We start from the raw sequence: 14,620 nt of genomic DNA, 5'->3' as shown, positions 1-14,620 counted from the left end.
ACTTCGTCCCAAAAACAAAAAGTATTAACATCTATGTGATATACCTGGCTGCGCGGAACAGGCCGACAGCTTCAGCGTATTTTTCATCACGCATGAGTATCTGGATCTTCTTCATGCAGTCCCCTCTAAAACAATTAGAAAGGTGTAATCAAAGTACAACAAGACAACAACAGAATTTCATACTTTGGCATTTTGTATAAAGTTTTGTGTTAAAATCTCAATGCGCCGTTTGTGCTGTAGCTGTATATAGTCGGAGACAAATTGAAGACGTGAGTGGATGAAGCGGGTAGGTATAACAATTTGAAAACTGTCGTTTTTTACACAAAATATGGAGGCTTTGAGACCGGAAAAATGATTTGAAATAAAACAAGTGTGGATTCTATGTATAGCTAGATATATTAGCCAGATGATAAAGTAGGTAATTTACAAGGGCAAAATGTGCAATTGCTCTTATGTTGTAAAATGTTAGTTACCCGGTTCATCCACTCATGTCTTCATATTAAGACATCTCTTCACGCCTTATGATTACAATTTATGGTGATGGAAATCTCTGCATACAAAATATACCCATTTTTGTGAAGGACGCCTAGAATCTGTGAATGTATTTAAAAGGACTTCGACCTATCCATACAAATAAAGTTATTTCTGTTTTCCACATTGAGTCATATAAAGTTTGACCGTCCGACCGTAATAAACGTTTACAGTGTAGTTCGTACTAAGTGATAACAGTATCCAAATGTAATTATATTAAGGACGGACCAAATGTTTTACCGTCTAGCCTAACTGGTACAATCAGCATTAAACCTAATAGCCACTTATGTAATAGAATGTTACACAACTCTTGATACCTTTCAGCGGAATAAAGTAACGAAATGTAGGCTTTAGCTCTTATCTCAGCTTTGATAGATGTATCACCATTTTAAGCTTTGCTCTATGTAATCTTTTATTTTGTACTGCAATGAAATTTGACTAAAGTTGTCAACGGTTAAATGAAAAATAGGGTAGCTAGCATCGGAATATAATTATATATTATAATAAGTATATCTATGGACGCTTCCCACCACGTTGGTCTGGCCCCGTGGTAAGTACCTGAAGGACTTGTGTTACGGGTACCAGACAACGGAAATATATAAATTAATAATTTTATACTATACTTACATACATTTAAGATTTTTATTATAATAAACATAATATATTTAATACACATCCAAGACCCAAGAACATTGAAAACTTTGTGTTTTCAATGTTCTTGGGTCTGAATGGTGGGAAGTTGATGATAATGATGAATATTTTTATGCAACGGAAAATTTCCCAGCATATTATTTAAAACGAGTGCGTTTCTAAACGGACACAAAAGCTTATCTACGAAAATATGAATGGTTCAATTCCGTTTTCACAATTTTTGGCACCGGAACAGCTCGAACGGGGCAGTTCAAATATTTACAGCGCGGGAAAATGTTGCCAATCGATACACGTAATACGCCCGCCCGTCATCTAAAAGAAACATCCATTTAATAACTTGTCAATAAAGTATTCGCGTTTGTGCTCGGACTTGAATTTATGTTGCACACAACACATGTCTCTATTTGTTAGGTGAATCATGAATTTGAGCTCGTCGTTCGGTGCAACGAACTGCACAAATGAAATGTGAAATTCCTATAACGACAATATGTGAAGTTTTATTAGACAACTATACTTATTTACACTTGTCTAGCATAAGTTTACTACATTCTATTTCTTTATTTCATTAGACGTTATTTTCTAGCTTCTACATTTTTTTATGCAACGTTGATACAGGAAAATGTGTAGTGTCGTTAAGCGAACAAATGGAATAGGTATTGGATTTATCAATCATGTGTAATGCATCCTAATCCCGCCGAGATTTGCCAACAGACGAGCAATTCCGATACTGCACAACAATATACTATAATATTATGTAATCTGATTGTAAAAATGCAGTTAGTTGATTATAATAATAAATCATTATGTGTTATAGCCAGATTTTATTATCAGCCATGATAATATAAAGAAATCTTGGTATAAATGATGATTAGTTAAAATCTGAGGTGAAATTATTGTTTAAATCATCTTTTTTTATTCATATTAGTTAATAAAAAAGATGATTTAATTAAATTATACTATGCAAGTCTCACTAATTAGGACAACGAAATCCAAAAACAAAAAATATGACTAAACATTTTTTGCTATATGAAATAAAAGTCCATAAAGCTCTGAATCCAGCCCTGGACTTATAAGTAGGCCGTATAGGCCGCGGCCTAGGAGCGGCAGCATCCTAGGGGGGCGGCAGCGTCCTAGGGGGCGCGCAGATTTCGTACAGGGGGCGGCAGAAATAAAGTCGCTTACACTTTCAACTTCTCTGATAGTACATGTACTATCAGAGAAGTTGATTCATAGAACCTGCTTAAGGCTTCGGCCAAACCTACGCGACCAAAGCGACAGTGAAGCGGGAGCGTCTACCGCGCGGGACGTTCGGGTCGGCAGAGCAGGAATAATCTACAGGTTCGCACCGTAGTCGCGCAAGTGTACACACCAGTTTCGCGTTGCAGACGCTCCCGTCCCGCGTCCCGGTCACTGACGCTTAGGTTTGGCCGAAAGCTTAATTTGGTCACGTTATGTCAAACCTATCTGACAGATCACAACAAACCTGTAATTGACATAATCGGACCAATTGACTGCGAATGCGCTGCAGGTGCGTTGCCGGCCTTTTAAGAGGGAATAGGGTAATAGGGGAGCGTAGGGATGGGAAGGGAAGGGATTAGGGTAGGGGATTGGGCCTCCGGTAAACTCACTCACTCGGAGAAACACAACGCAAGCGCTGTTTCACGCCGGTTTTCTGTGAGAACGTGGTATTTCTCCGGTCGAGCCGGCCCATTCGTGCCGAAGGTTCATCTGGCTCTGCCTGAATAATTGTTTTAACTTTTACCTCTGTTCCTCTATAGGCACGTCTGAGGCGGCGTCGAAGGGCGGCGGGAACTCATCCGCCGGGGCAGCCAGCGCCTCGCTCAGATGTTGCTCCACCTGCTCTACGGGAACCTCCTTCGTCGGCTTCGGTTTCGGCGCAGGAGGGGCTCGAGCTGTTTTCTCTAAAAGAAAAGTGTTGTTTCAGTGGGCTTGATACTTTATTTTCAAAATCCAGTTTTTTTAGGAGTAGGTACCTACTTACTTAAAGTCTTTGGAGGATTACAAATAAACACCCTGTAAATGTACAGCAGCATCTCACGTGAGACCTGAATATTAAATTATAAATAAGCAATTCTCGAAACTACTCTTATTCATTTAGATACAGTTTAACCATGTCACTACTCGCGAATTAACACAATAATGGATTTTTATACACATATACACATATTTGTTGTTGTGTGTGTCTGTCATGTGTGTATATAATATTCAGTGAACATAGTTTAGAAAATTAATATTCGCTTTGAAAACTCAACTTGCAGCTAGATTACTTTATGCTTTACGCAGTTACAGAGAAAATGTATTCGAATCGTATGTAAATAGTGTTTCGTCGAAATCACTCGGTGTATGATATGATGTAAACTTTGATACACCGCAAGTTTGGAATACGTTAAGGCGGGACCGCACTAGGCGTAGTGCGGTCCCGCTTTAAGAGGATACACCAGGGGCGAGAGAAATTGAAAATAGGTATTTGAAAATGTATCGCTGTCTCACCAATCTCAAGTCTCCCACCGCAGAGCGCGATAGAGACAACAGGGCAAAAGTTCTAATAAAAGAACAGAAAATCTTCGATTCGTTGTCTGCTGATCCCTTCTCCAAATCTTAACCGATTTAAGTACTTTTTTCATTAAGAATTAAAGCAAGGCTTTAGCCGTGTTCCTATGTTTTTTTTTTGTATATTATAGCCAGTTTTGTTTTCTGGGCGTTTGAACACAGAGGAAAATATTGCCATTTTTTTGGGTTTTTGGACGTTCTTATCTTTTTTAACAATAAAATTATGAAAAAAAGGAAAACATAGGGACATGCTAATAGTGGCCATAGATATTCAGGAAAAAAAATCATAACTCTACCGGCATTATCCAGGGAGGAAACAGGGGACAGGGGTATGGAAAAACGGCGGTGTGGACTCCTCTTAACAGGTGAGCGACGCGACACTTCATTTCCCGTAGTCGTGTCGCGTAGTGCGATTTGGGTATTTGATATAAAGAATATTTGCTGCGACATGTTGGGTTGCACCGCTGTAGCTGTGTAGTGTGGTCTACCTTAACTGCACTGCAGCGGAGCGACGCGACACGTTACGGCCAAATGTTCTTCGTATAAAATTGTATGAGCTAAGTGCGGCACCTCTTTACGGCAGTGCAGAGCTACGCCAGGACTGTCTCACTTCCATACAAACGGCGCGACATCGCCGAGATATTTACCTACTATTTTGGAAAACAACCTAATTTCAACCTTTTGCATTGCGTTTAGCGTTCATAGTACAATAACTGTCTGCCGTCTCGCTTCAATCTGTCAGGGCTGTCAAGCGAGCGGCGCGCGGCGCGCGGCGCGCGGCGCGGCGGCCGGGTGGCGAGCGCGCGAGTCGCTTAGCCACAGAATATAAAAGTGCCAGCCTATTGAGACTAGTCCAATGACCGGACGCTTGCGTTTATCATACCTAAACTCGGGAGCGAAACTTCTGTACCGTAAGGTACTAATTATGTATTCTGTGGCTACGCGTATAGTTTTGTGTCGCGTACGTGAGTTCAAAGCGTCAGTACTAACTACTAACTACTATGGAACGTAGTGTCGCGTCGCTTCGCTGCAGCGTAGTGTCGCCTAGTGCAGTCTCGCCTTATACACGTCGAGAACTATTCGAGTAGTCGGCTGTCGGAACCTACATCAACCTGCTTATCATAAAGTCTGAACTAGTCCTAACAGCTCGGGGCGAACATCCCCCGATATCAACGTCAAAGTGATGAGGGCTACTCGTAATAGGTTAAGAGAATTCATACTTTAGAAACTATATTTTTTTAGTTTAACTAAATAGTACCTGGATGACCGAGCTTTGCTCGGTATAGCAAACACTCATTGACTTCTTGTTAATAACGCCATCTGCTGGTCGTTAAAACAATTAGTTGCGAGATTATATATATATATATATATATATATATATATATATATATATATATATATATATATATATATATCTCTTGTATATTTATATATACAAGAATTGCTCGTTTAAAGATATAAGATTATGTAGAAGTATCTAAGTATAACTAAGTATTTTTTTTTTTTTTAAGTATTTATTCCATTAATTTACAACATTATGTCCTTATCCTAAAAACCGCCAAACTGCATTTCAGTTTGTTGGCGATGAACTAAATTACTTTTTCATATTTGTTATTATTTATATTTTGAGAGTATAATATCATATAACATATATTCCGTGCATATAACAATGATATTATAAGGTTACAACATTAATACATAATTAAAAAAGATATATAAAAATACCAAGTCCTTTAGAAAAGGGAAAAAACTAAGTCCCGATATTCTTGGCTAGCTGATCACAAGCGCTTTGAGAAATTGCATCAGACTACAGGCGCGTGGGCTCAGATTAGTTAAACGCATCCCCAGTCGCTGTAGCGAACGCTAATTATTTGATGCCATGGGAAGACATAGTATATAAGTAACGTAGTAGAACATCTTCATACTACCGAGTACCAACCGAAACGGGTGCACACATACAGCACACTTAAGGTCACAGCACACATCAACTTGCAAAAGGGATCGTAACCGTATCACGGATCACCTGAGTCACCTCGAGCCGTTCAGTATTCCGGGCGAGAAGATTACGTTACGATTCCGATTAGTGTACTTTGCAGCTGGGAGTTTTCATATACCAACAATACTGAACGGCTCGAGTGACCTATATGTGCGATTTAAAATCACTAAAGAATTACAGAACATTTGCATGGGTGCATAATCTATTCTGTGTTGTACGATTTCAAAAAATATGCTGCTGATTTACATTACTGTATACCTTATTGACCCACGACCTCCGAGTCAAGAGCCGCGCTCTATACTACTAGACCACGGAGGGTTAAGCTCTATAGAAGTAATGAAATACATACATTTTTTTGTTACCACGACCATTCTGTTATTAATATTAGGGGTTAATGAGTATGTAAAATGTGAGTGACGAATTTCGCCAACGGATTTAAGTAAAGAAAAGGTCAAAGAATAATAATTTGAATTCTGCCGGTAAATTTTTTGGTTCTATTTTTTTACCTTCCCTCCTCTTTAATACATAAAGGAAATGCATAGAGTACATGATATAAAATCATTGTAATGATTATTTCCGTAATAATTTATAGTTTTAGGGTTTCGTAGCCAAAAAAGTAACGAAAATATAGTCAGTTGCGCAATGGGAATGACAAATGCTTTATCACACATAAGGGCGATCACTAGGCGCTCACATCAGGTGAGGATGGCCTGGTCGTACCAAAATTAAGATAGCATAACGACGTTTCATAAAAACACCACCGCGCTATAATATACCAAGATTGTAACTGTTAAATCATTCTCGTTTCATATAATCTTCACCCGACATCAGATGACATATTCGATATGTTAATTCGGTAAACCTTTGTACAAAGGTTTGTCAGCAATCTATTACGATCGGCAATCGGACCGCCTCTTGCTCGTTCATATTGTGCCAATAATTCGGCTTTGTGCCTCAATAGCTGTCTGCCGGTTACAAGCCCAATTTTCAACAACATTTATTTTCGAAACAATTACGCGATAACCGAAATATACGTCTATATACAGGGTGTAACAAAACTAAGTGATAATACTTTAGGGTGTGTATGAGTCCTGCGTATAGAGTTCACTGTAAAAGTAGCAGCGCTGAAAGAGCAAATATTTTTTCACATTTGTATGGGAAAACTCGTGACGCTGGGGCGCTTGCCCATACAAATCACAAAAAAAAAACATTTGGTCTTTCAGCGCTGCTACTTTCACAATGAACTCTCTACAAGGAACACATACACACCTTAAAGTATTATCACTTAGTTTTAAATTTATACAGGGTGTAACACACCCTGTATAAATTTACGTCTTATCGATATTCGATACATCTACAATATACATAGCATCTGCCAGTAAATCGATTGCTCAGATGCTACAATTTGCTTATATTTTGCAAGTATGTAGGTACTTACAAAATATGATATTCATGCTGCCGGAGTTCATATAATTCAACAAAATTACGTAGGTGCAATATCTGCCTATGAATATTATTTTAAAATGTTTTTTATAGATAAAGTTTGTAAAGATGCAAGGCCCTAGCCACGAAAAATTTGACTTGAACAAAGAATAGTTTTTTTGGACTGAGTTTACTTACTTTTAGGTTTGGCCTTCTTCCTCACTTTCTTTTGCACGACGAGTCCAGTTTTCTTGCAGTAGTGCTCCAGCATCTTGAGAAAGAGATGAACAGTCTCCACTAGATCCACGAGATATGACCTGGGGACAAGCGAATGATATTTACGTACCATCGAAGAAATTTATTCATAGGCAGTTGACGGACCTACGTCAATTAGTCGGATTATGTCAATCTATACTAATATTATAAATGCGAAAGTATCTCTGTCTGTCTGTCTGTCTCGCTTTCACGCCAAAACTACCGAACCGATTGTAATGAAATTTTGTACACATATAGTCTAAAACCTGAGAAAGGACATAGGCTAGGCTAGCTTTTTAACTGGAAAAAAAGGTTGTAAGGGGGTGAAAATGCGTAAAGTTCAAATTAAGTTATTCCAAAAATGCATAATAGATGGCGCCGTGCCGTCTCCTACATCGCACAAGCGCTTACTCAAACGTGTTTCTATAAGAGGTTGTAAGGATTGATGTCCAACTTCGACCCCACTCGGCACTCCCCAGTTTTTAACTCCCTACGCAAGGATAGGGCCTAGGGGCGTTTCAATATAAGTCGTGATCTGTCGACTGGGTTTGACTTAACGCGACCAATTTATGTAGGTCCGCCATCTGCTATGAATCAACTTCTCTGATAGTGCATTTTCTAGAATCAATACATTGTTTACATCCATACTTTATCGTGATAAGTTTTGTCTATTTCAATAATCACGTTTAAACAACTGAAGGGTTTTAGATAATGATGCAAGGATACTTTCCCGACTTAGGATTTTTTAAATTGAAATATGTGTGGCACTTGGGCACTGCCGCGGTAAAGCTATTAACAATAAAGTTACACCATTTCTTGGTTCGGTCGCCGCGCTCACAGGCTATGCAATAGCTTAAAACAATACGTTTCCCACGTATCTTTATTCTATACATCATCATTAAGTACATTTAATTTTCTTAGGAAAAGCTTTTTAAAAAAAACATCTTTATTAAGTTAATTTAACACTTCGTGGCGTGATGTCGACGTCTTTTCTATAATATGAATTTTTAATTCATACTAAATAAGAATTCCAATGAAACAAAGCTTCAGGCTGTCACAAATGTTACATGTATTATTAGTAAAAAACATTAATAAAAAGTGGATTGGACTGTCGCGTCATGTGATACAATCCCAGAAAAATTAATATTTATACGTTTTTTCCAAATTTAAATATGTATGAATTTAGGCGCGCCGCGTACCACAACTCGGCAGCTTTTAGTACTTTAACACTCACGTTAGACCATTTACACATTATGATATCGTATGTCGTTACCATAAAACGCATAAGTGTAAGCAGGACAGGAATATGTTTAAGTATTAAACGAATTATATGTATTACACTTTGCCATTTTCTGGGAGATATCGGGAAAAATTAGCTATTATAATAGCGCTCTTATGTCCAAGGCGTAGCGTTATCGTATCGTTTAATGTGGAAACGCTCATAATATTTAAACATGTTTAAGCAGCAAAGAAAAATATATCCTATTAATTTATTTACATGTGGACCCAATCAATCGTTATTGATCAACTTATAAGCAGGGGCCGGAAACCTAGTTAAGTAGTTAATCTTCGCGATCCTGTTCGATAGAATCACCGTACATTTCCAAAAGATCGTTTTCATTTCGATTCCGTTCTGAACGGACCAAAAATATTCCTGGTTTTGTTCAAAGAGCAAAATGAAACTGCTCCTGCTCAAAATACCGGTTAGAACCGTTCGCGATTATGTTCGCCCCGCCCATTCACACACAACCGCGAACCTCACCCATTGTCCACACATTCAAAACAAATAAACAAGTTTTGGCCTGTAGGCTACTGCCTATTAGATGGTGCACTAGAAAGGGATAGAAGATCACTGCACTACTTACCACGAGTAATTGACCAGGTTAATTTTAGAAGCCCCTCGCATCTCGGTTTCGCTCCAAGCGAACACTTATCCAAAAACCTGGTTAAAGAGCGTTTTAACCTGGTTAAAAATACCGGTTCTAAGCTACTGACAAGTGACGACTAACATTGACTTGACATAACCCGACCAAACTACGTAGGTCTTATATCTGCCAATAAATCAATTTCTGTGATAATCCATACTAATATTATAATTTATACGAAAGTGTGTCTGTCTTACCTCTTCACGCCCAAACCGCTGAACCGATTTTACTGAAAATTTGTATGGAAATATTTTTAATCCCAGAAAAGGACATATTATACTTTTTATCCCGGAAAAGTGTACGGTGTCCGCGCGATAAACGATTTTGGTGAAATGGAGTTGTACACTTTAAACTGAACCCATAACAATACACCTGTTATACATGCATACACACATAACAAGACACCTGTTATACATACATACACACATAACAATACACCTGTTATACAGCATCTATAATAACATGTGTAGACTTAGGTAAAAACTCACCTCGGCATTTTATTCTCATCGTAGTTCAGTATAATCGATAGTATGAACTCCCTATACTCGAGCACATAGAATATATTGCTCTTTAGAACTTTGGCGGAGTCCCTTACGGTGCTATCTGTACACTTGTCCATAGCGAGCAGGGTGTGCAAAAGTTCCTTGTAGGCGCGCAGTGCGAGGTGCAGGCGTCGCACCCAGACGGAGAACTTTTTCTTCTCGACTTTGATCATGTCGTAGTATTTCTCCATCTGCTGCTGCACGTAATGAAACATCGGTACCGACATCGTCTCGCTGGAAAATACACGGTGTTTTAGAATAGAAAGAAAACACGTTTTATACAAAAAATATTAACATTAAATTAAGTTTAGTATTGGCACTAAAACTGGGCAGTTCTGGAAATATTACATAAACATTATATATGGGTCGAATTGATAACCTCCTTTTTTGAAGTCGGTTAAAAAAATATCAAGTATTACCTGACAAGTCCAACTTGGAAATTGTGTCCTCTATTGAACTCCATGAAAAATTTCATTGCCCAGAGATAATAAGACTCATCATTCTGCTGCGCTTTAGCTCTAACAAGAACATCCTTCACATAGTGCATCATTGGATTGTATGAGCTATTTAAAAATTCTATACAAAACTCCTTTAGAAATAATCTAAAATAATACGACATTATGATCAAGAGCGTTGTCGGTTCGTGCTAATATGTTGGTCCGCATGTTTGCGCGCTGTACAAGGTCGGTCAAAAATCAAAATTACTCTTTTCAGAGCATTTTGCACGACCTTCTACACGTGCAGCCTGTGGAACACATACACGCTTAGGGCCTACAACGCTCTCCGTGTCCAGTTTAACAACGCATTCAGAATGCTTCTACGCCACTATGCGCAAACGATGCGCGTCTTTAGTGCGAAGAGTGAGGGGGAGTAACAACAGCATTCTTGCTATGATAGCTAGTCGACTCGATTGTCCATATGTGCGTCACTGCTGTGCCATGTCTAATGGTATGGAGCAGAGGTGATGCACAATGTAGTCAAAATATGTATTATTATTTATTTAAACATAAAAGATAATGTTACTAAAATAATTGATAAGCCTTTACTAACAAATAATAATAATATAATAATATCTATGGACGCTTCACACCACGTCAGGTTGGCCCCGTGCTAAGTACCTGAAGGACTTGTGTAACGGGTACCAGACAACGGAAATATATTTAATACTTTTATACTATACATATATTTAAGATTTTTATTATATCATACACATATTTAATACACACTAGGGTTGTTGAGGAAGTGATTATGAGGAAGAGGAGGAGGAAGAGGAATTGTCACGCGCAAATTTTGAGGATGCGGATGAGGAAGAGGATATTTTATGAGGAAGAGGATGCGGATGAGGAAGCGGAAGAGGAAGCGGATGAGGAAGAGGAAGATAAAAAATTAAAAATACTAGCGGACCCAACCCAAACTTTTGTCCTGTCTGTACTTTGTACATAACGTACTAGGTACATACATTACACAAAAATTAATTAAAATGGCATTTTCCAGTGAACCAAACTATGAATCTAAATTCTAAACCATTCTCAAAACACACACAATAAAGAATCATCAAAATCAGTCTAGCAATAAGGGCCGCGCTACATCGGAATGACAGCGGCGAGGCGAGCGCTTTCAGTGTCATATAAGTATATGATTTTAAACTTTATCTTCATTATTGTAATACATAGTACCGCTTGAGAAGTCTACGGCCGCCCGTGGCCGCTATACTATGTATTACAAAAATGAAGATAAAGTTTAAAATCTTATGACACTGAAAGTGCTCGCGTCGCCGCTGCCATTCTGGTGTGTCGCGGCCCTTAGGCTGTTTAGACACACGCCGCAGCGGCGCCGTTGCAATACTCATCTTTGCACTTCTATGGGCCCTCAGGGAGAAACCACACGGGTGCGGTGCGGCACCGCACCGGCGCCGCGCCGCCGCGCCAGAGCGTGATTGGATACGCGACGCGTATGTGCAGTGTAATTCCTCATAAATTCCTCTTAAATTTTGAGGAAGCGATAGCGGAAGAGGAATTTTTATTTTTATTTATGAGGAATGCGGTAACGGTTGAGGAACCCAAAATATTGCGGAACTTCCTCATTATGAGGAAGCGGAAGAGGAATCCTCAGCAACCCTAATACACACCCATGACCCAGGAACTTTGAAAACTTTTTGTTCCGTCGCACAGTGGTCCGAAATCGCTAAATAGTGGACATTTATCTAAAAGTTCGATTTTGGTGTGGAAAAAAATACCATCCGATAGATTTTAAGAAGAGTAACAATAAATCCTTATTAAGTTTTTTATAAAAATGTATATTTAAGGTGAAAAAATAATAATTACGAAAATGTTGTATGGGAAAGAATCTATAAATAGATTTTTTGCAAAAACTACTAAGTCATTCTGGTTCATTTTTGAAACAAGTTAAGTTCTAGTGGTATATAAGGTTTAGAAAAAAAATTACGAAAATTTACGTGCAGCCTTTTGCAGTAGAGGGGTTCAAAATTTTGAAATAATTTTAGTAACTTTTTAGGTGTGGAAAAAATACTATTCGAAAGATTTCTTAAAGAGTAACAATAAATCCTTTTTAAGTTTTTTATAAAAATGTATTTTTCAAGGTGAAAAAAAATAATTACTAAAATGTTGTATGGGACGGAATCTATAAATAGATTTTTTGCAAAAACTACTATGTCATTCTGGTTCATTTTTTAAACAAGTAAAGTTCTAATGGTATGTAAGGTTTAGAAAAAAAAAAACGAAAATTGACGTGCAGCCTTTTGCAGTAGAGGGGTTCAAAATTTTTAAATAATTTTACTAACTTTTTAGGTGTGAAAAAAAAATACTATTCGATAGATTTCCTAAAGAGTAACAATAAATCTTTTATAAATTTTGTACAAAAATGATGTTTTAAGGCGAAAAAAAATAATTACGAAAATTGTATGGGAATAAAAAAGCAACAATACTTATATAATTATGTATAAATACAAGCATGGATAGCAAAAACAAAATTAAACTAAAATTAACTACTGACTAAACTATTGTAATTTATTTTTTTTCTAAACTTTACATACCATTAGAACTTTACTTGTTTCAAAAATGAACCAGAATGACCTAGTAGTTTTTGCAAAAAATCTATTTATAGATTCTTTCCCATACAACATTTACGTTTTTTTTTTTTTCACCTTAAATATACATTTTAATAAAAAAACTTAATAAGGATTTATTGTTACTCCTCTTAAAATCTGTCAGATGGTATTTTTTCCCACATCAAAATCGATCTTTTTTGCGAATGTCCACTATTTAGCGATTTCGAACCACTGTGCGTCGGCGGGATTCGAACCCGCAACCCCCGGCTTGAGCTACCGACAACCCACCCACTGAGCCACAGAGGTTGTCAATGAGTCTATGTAACTTGATTTAATAATCTATTTCATTTCATTATTTGAGCTATAAATCATCAACTATCCAATCCAAAATCAATTGTTACAAAATGAAAAATATAACATTTGTAAATGCAAACAAAATAAATACCTCACAGCAAAGGCTGATCTCCTTTCCATCATACCACTTTCCACTGGCCGCCTGTTTTTAGGTTTCATATATTTTGATGTTTTACTACCATTAAAGTTAAAATTGGATATTTTGTTCAATGGCTTCAGACTGATCAACTCGTTATCAGATATTGACTTCATATTCTGTATAACATAAGTTCCACCAAATCTTGAATGTCTAAAATAAAGTTCATTCTTAAATCAACCTTGTTAACAATAGATTTCCAGAATCCACGATCAAGGGATTAATTCTCTTAAAGCCATGATCATGGATTCGCGGAAATCTATTGTTATCGAGGTTAAATGTGACCGCTTGGGAGTTGCAGAATTAATAAAAGTTTTAAATTATAATAGCAAAGACATTTCACTATTTAATTTTTGTACATGCTAAAAACTTATTTCACTCATATTTTATAACATACTTTTTTATAATCTGTTGAGTTTGATAAATTAAAAATTTTACATCACAGAAAGGAAAAAAAAAGCAATTATAGTAAACATTACCTTGAACCTGAAAACTGTTTCACTTTGTTAATTCTCTCCTTATTTTCTTTCATCCTCATCATGAGAAGTTCCTGTTCATCTTTCAGTTTCTCATCAACACTTCTCTGTAATGCCGCATCGGCAAGACTTGTCGGATTCTGTTCTCGAAGCAGGTGAGATATTATCTCGAGAATATGCATAAAATATTGTTTCTCATTCTCCGAAGACATATAAAGAATTATGTCTAATATACCAGAGTGGTTCAATGCCCACAATACCTAAAAATCATATTTTTATTGAATGTTATGCTACACTTTAAAATGTTAACAAAACATTTAGCTTTATCATGCTTGAATACAATTAATACAATTAATCAATAAAATTTAAGTGGAATCAAGATATCAAATGGTTCATCTGGGTTCATTCAAAGTACCATAATAAATGTTTAACCTGGTCATGTACACTGGCATCATTTTCAGGCCTTTTCTCTTTGTCTAAGTCAGCAGGAACATGTAGAACATTTCTTATTAAAATAAGTATCCTCTCAATTATGAGGCCTGTATCTTCATCTCTTTCCGACCAGTCCTAGTAATCAGAAAATGCATAAGAAAGTTCATAAATTAAATTGCATGTAACAATAATAATAATAATTAAAGTCACATGTTCAAAAAAGGGCCATTTATGTATTATATATTTAAAAACAAGTTTCTTA

General features: G+C 37.1%; 1 protein-coding gene across 1 annotated transcript in view; it reads right to left on the bottom strand.

The window, feature by feature from the left end:
• Nucleotides 1–14,620, bottom strand: part of LOC121727489 (protein timeless homolog) — a 52,420-nt gene that overhangs the window by 25,808 nt on the left and 11,992 nt on the right. Inside the window, exons 4-11 of the mRNA XM_042115370.1 lie at nt 14,359–14,493; nt 13,930–14,186; nt 13,406–13,603; nt 10,313–10,495; nt 9,840–10,127; nt 7,370–7,488; nt 2,945–3,104; nt 45–125 (exon numbers count right to left, since the gene is read on the bottom strand). Of these exons, the coding sequence (XP_041971304.1) occupies nt 45–125; nt 2,945–3,104; nt 7,370–7,488; nt 9,840–10,127; nt 10,313–10,495; nt 13,406–13,603; nt 13,930–14,186; nt 14,359–14,493 (1,421 nt within the window). The remainder of the gene's footprint in view (nt 1–44; nt 126–2,944; nt 3,105–7,369; nt 7,489–9,839; nt 10,128–10,312; nt 10,496–13,405; nt 13,604–13,929; nt 14,187–14,358; nt 14,494–14,620) is intronic.

This window comes from Aricia agestis, chromosome 5 (assembly GCF_905147365.1).
Source record: "Aricia agestis chromosome 5, ilAriAges1.1, whole genome shotgun sequence".
In the NCBI taxonomy this organism is placed as follows: Eukaryota; Metazoa; Arthropoda; class Insecta; order Lepidoptera; family Lycaenidae; genus Aricia; species Aricia agestis.
This window is presented reverse-complemented; position numbering and strand designations above follow the sequence as displayed.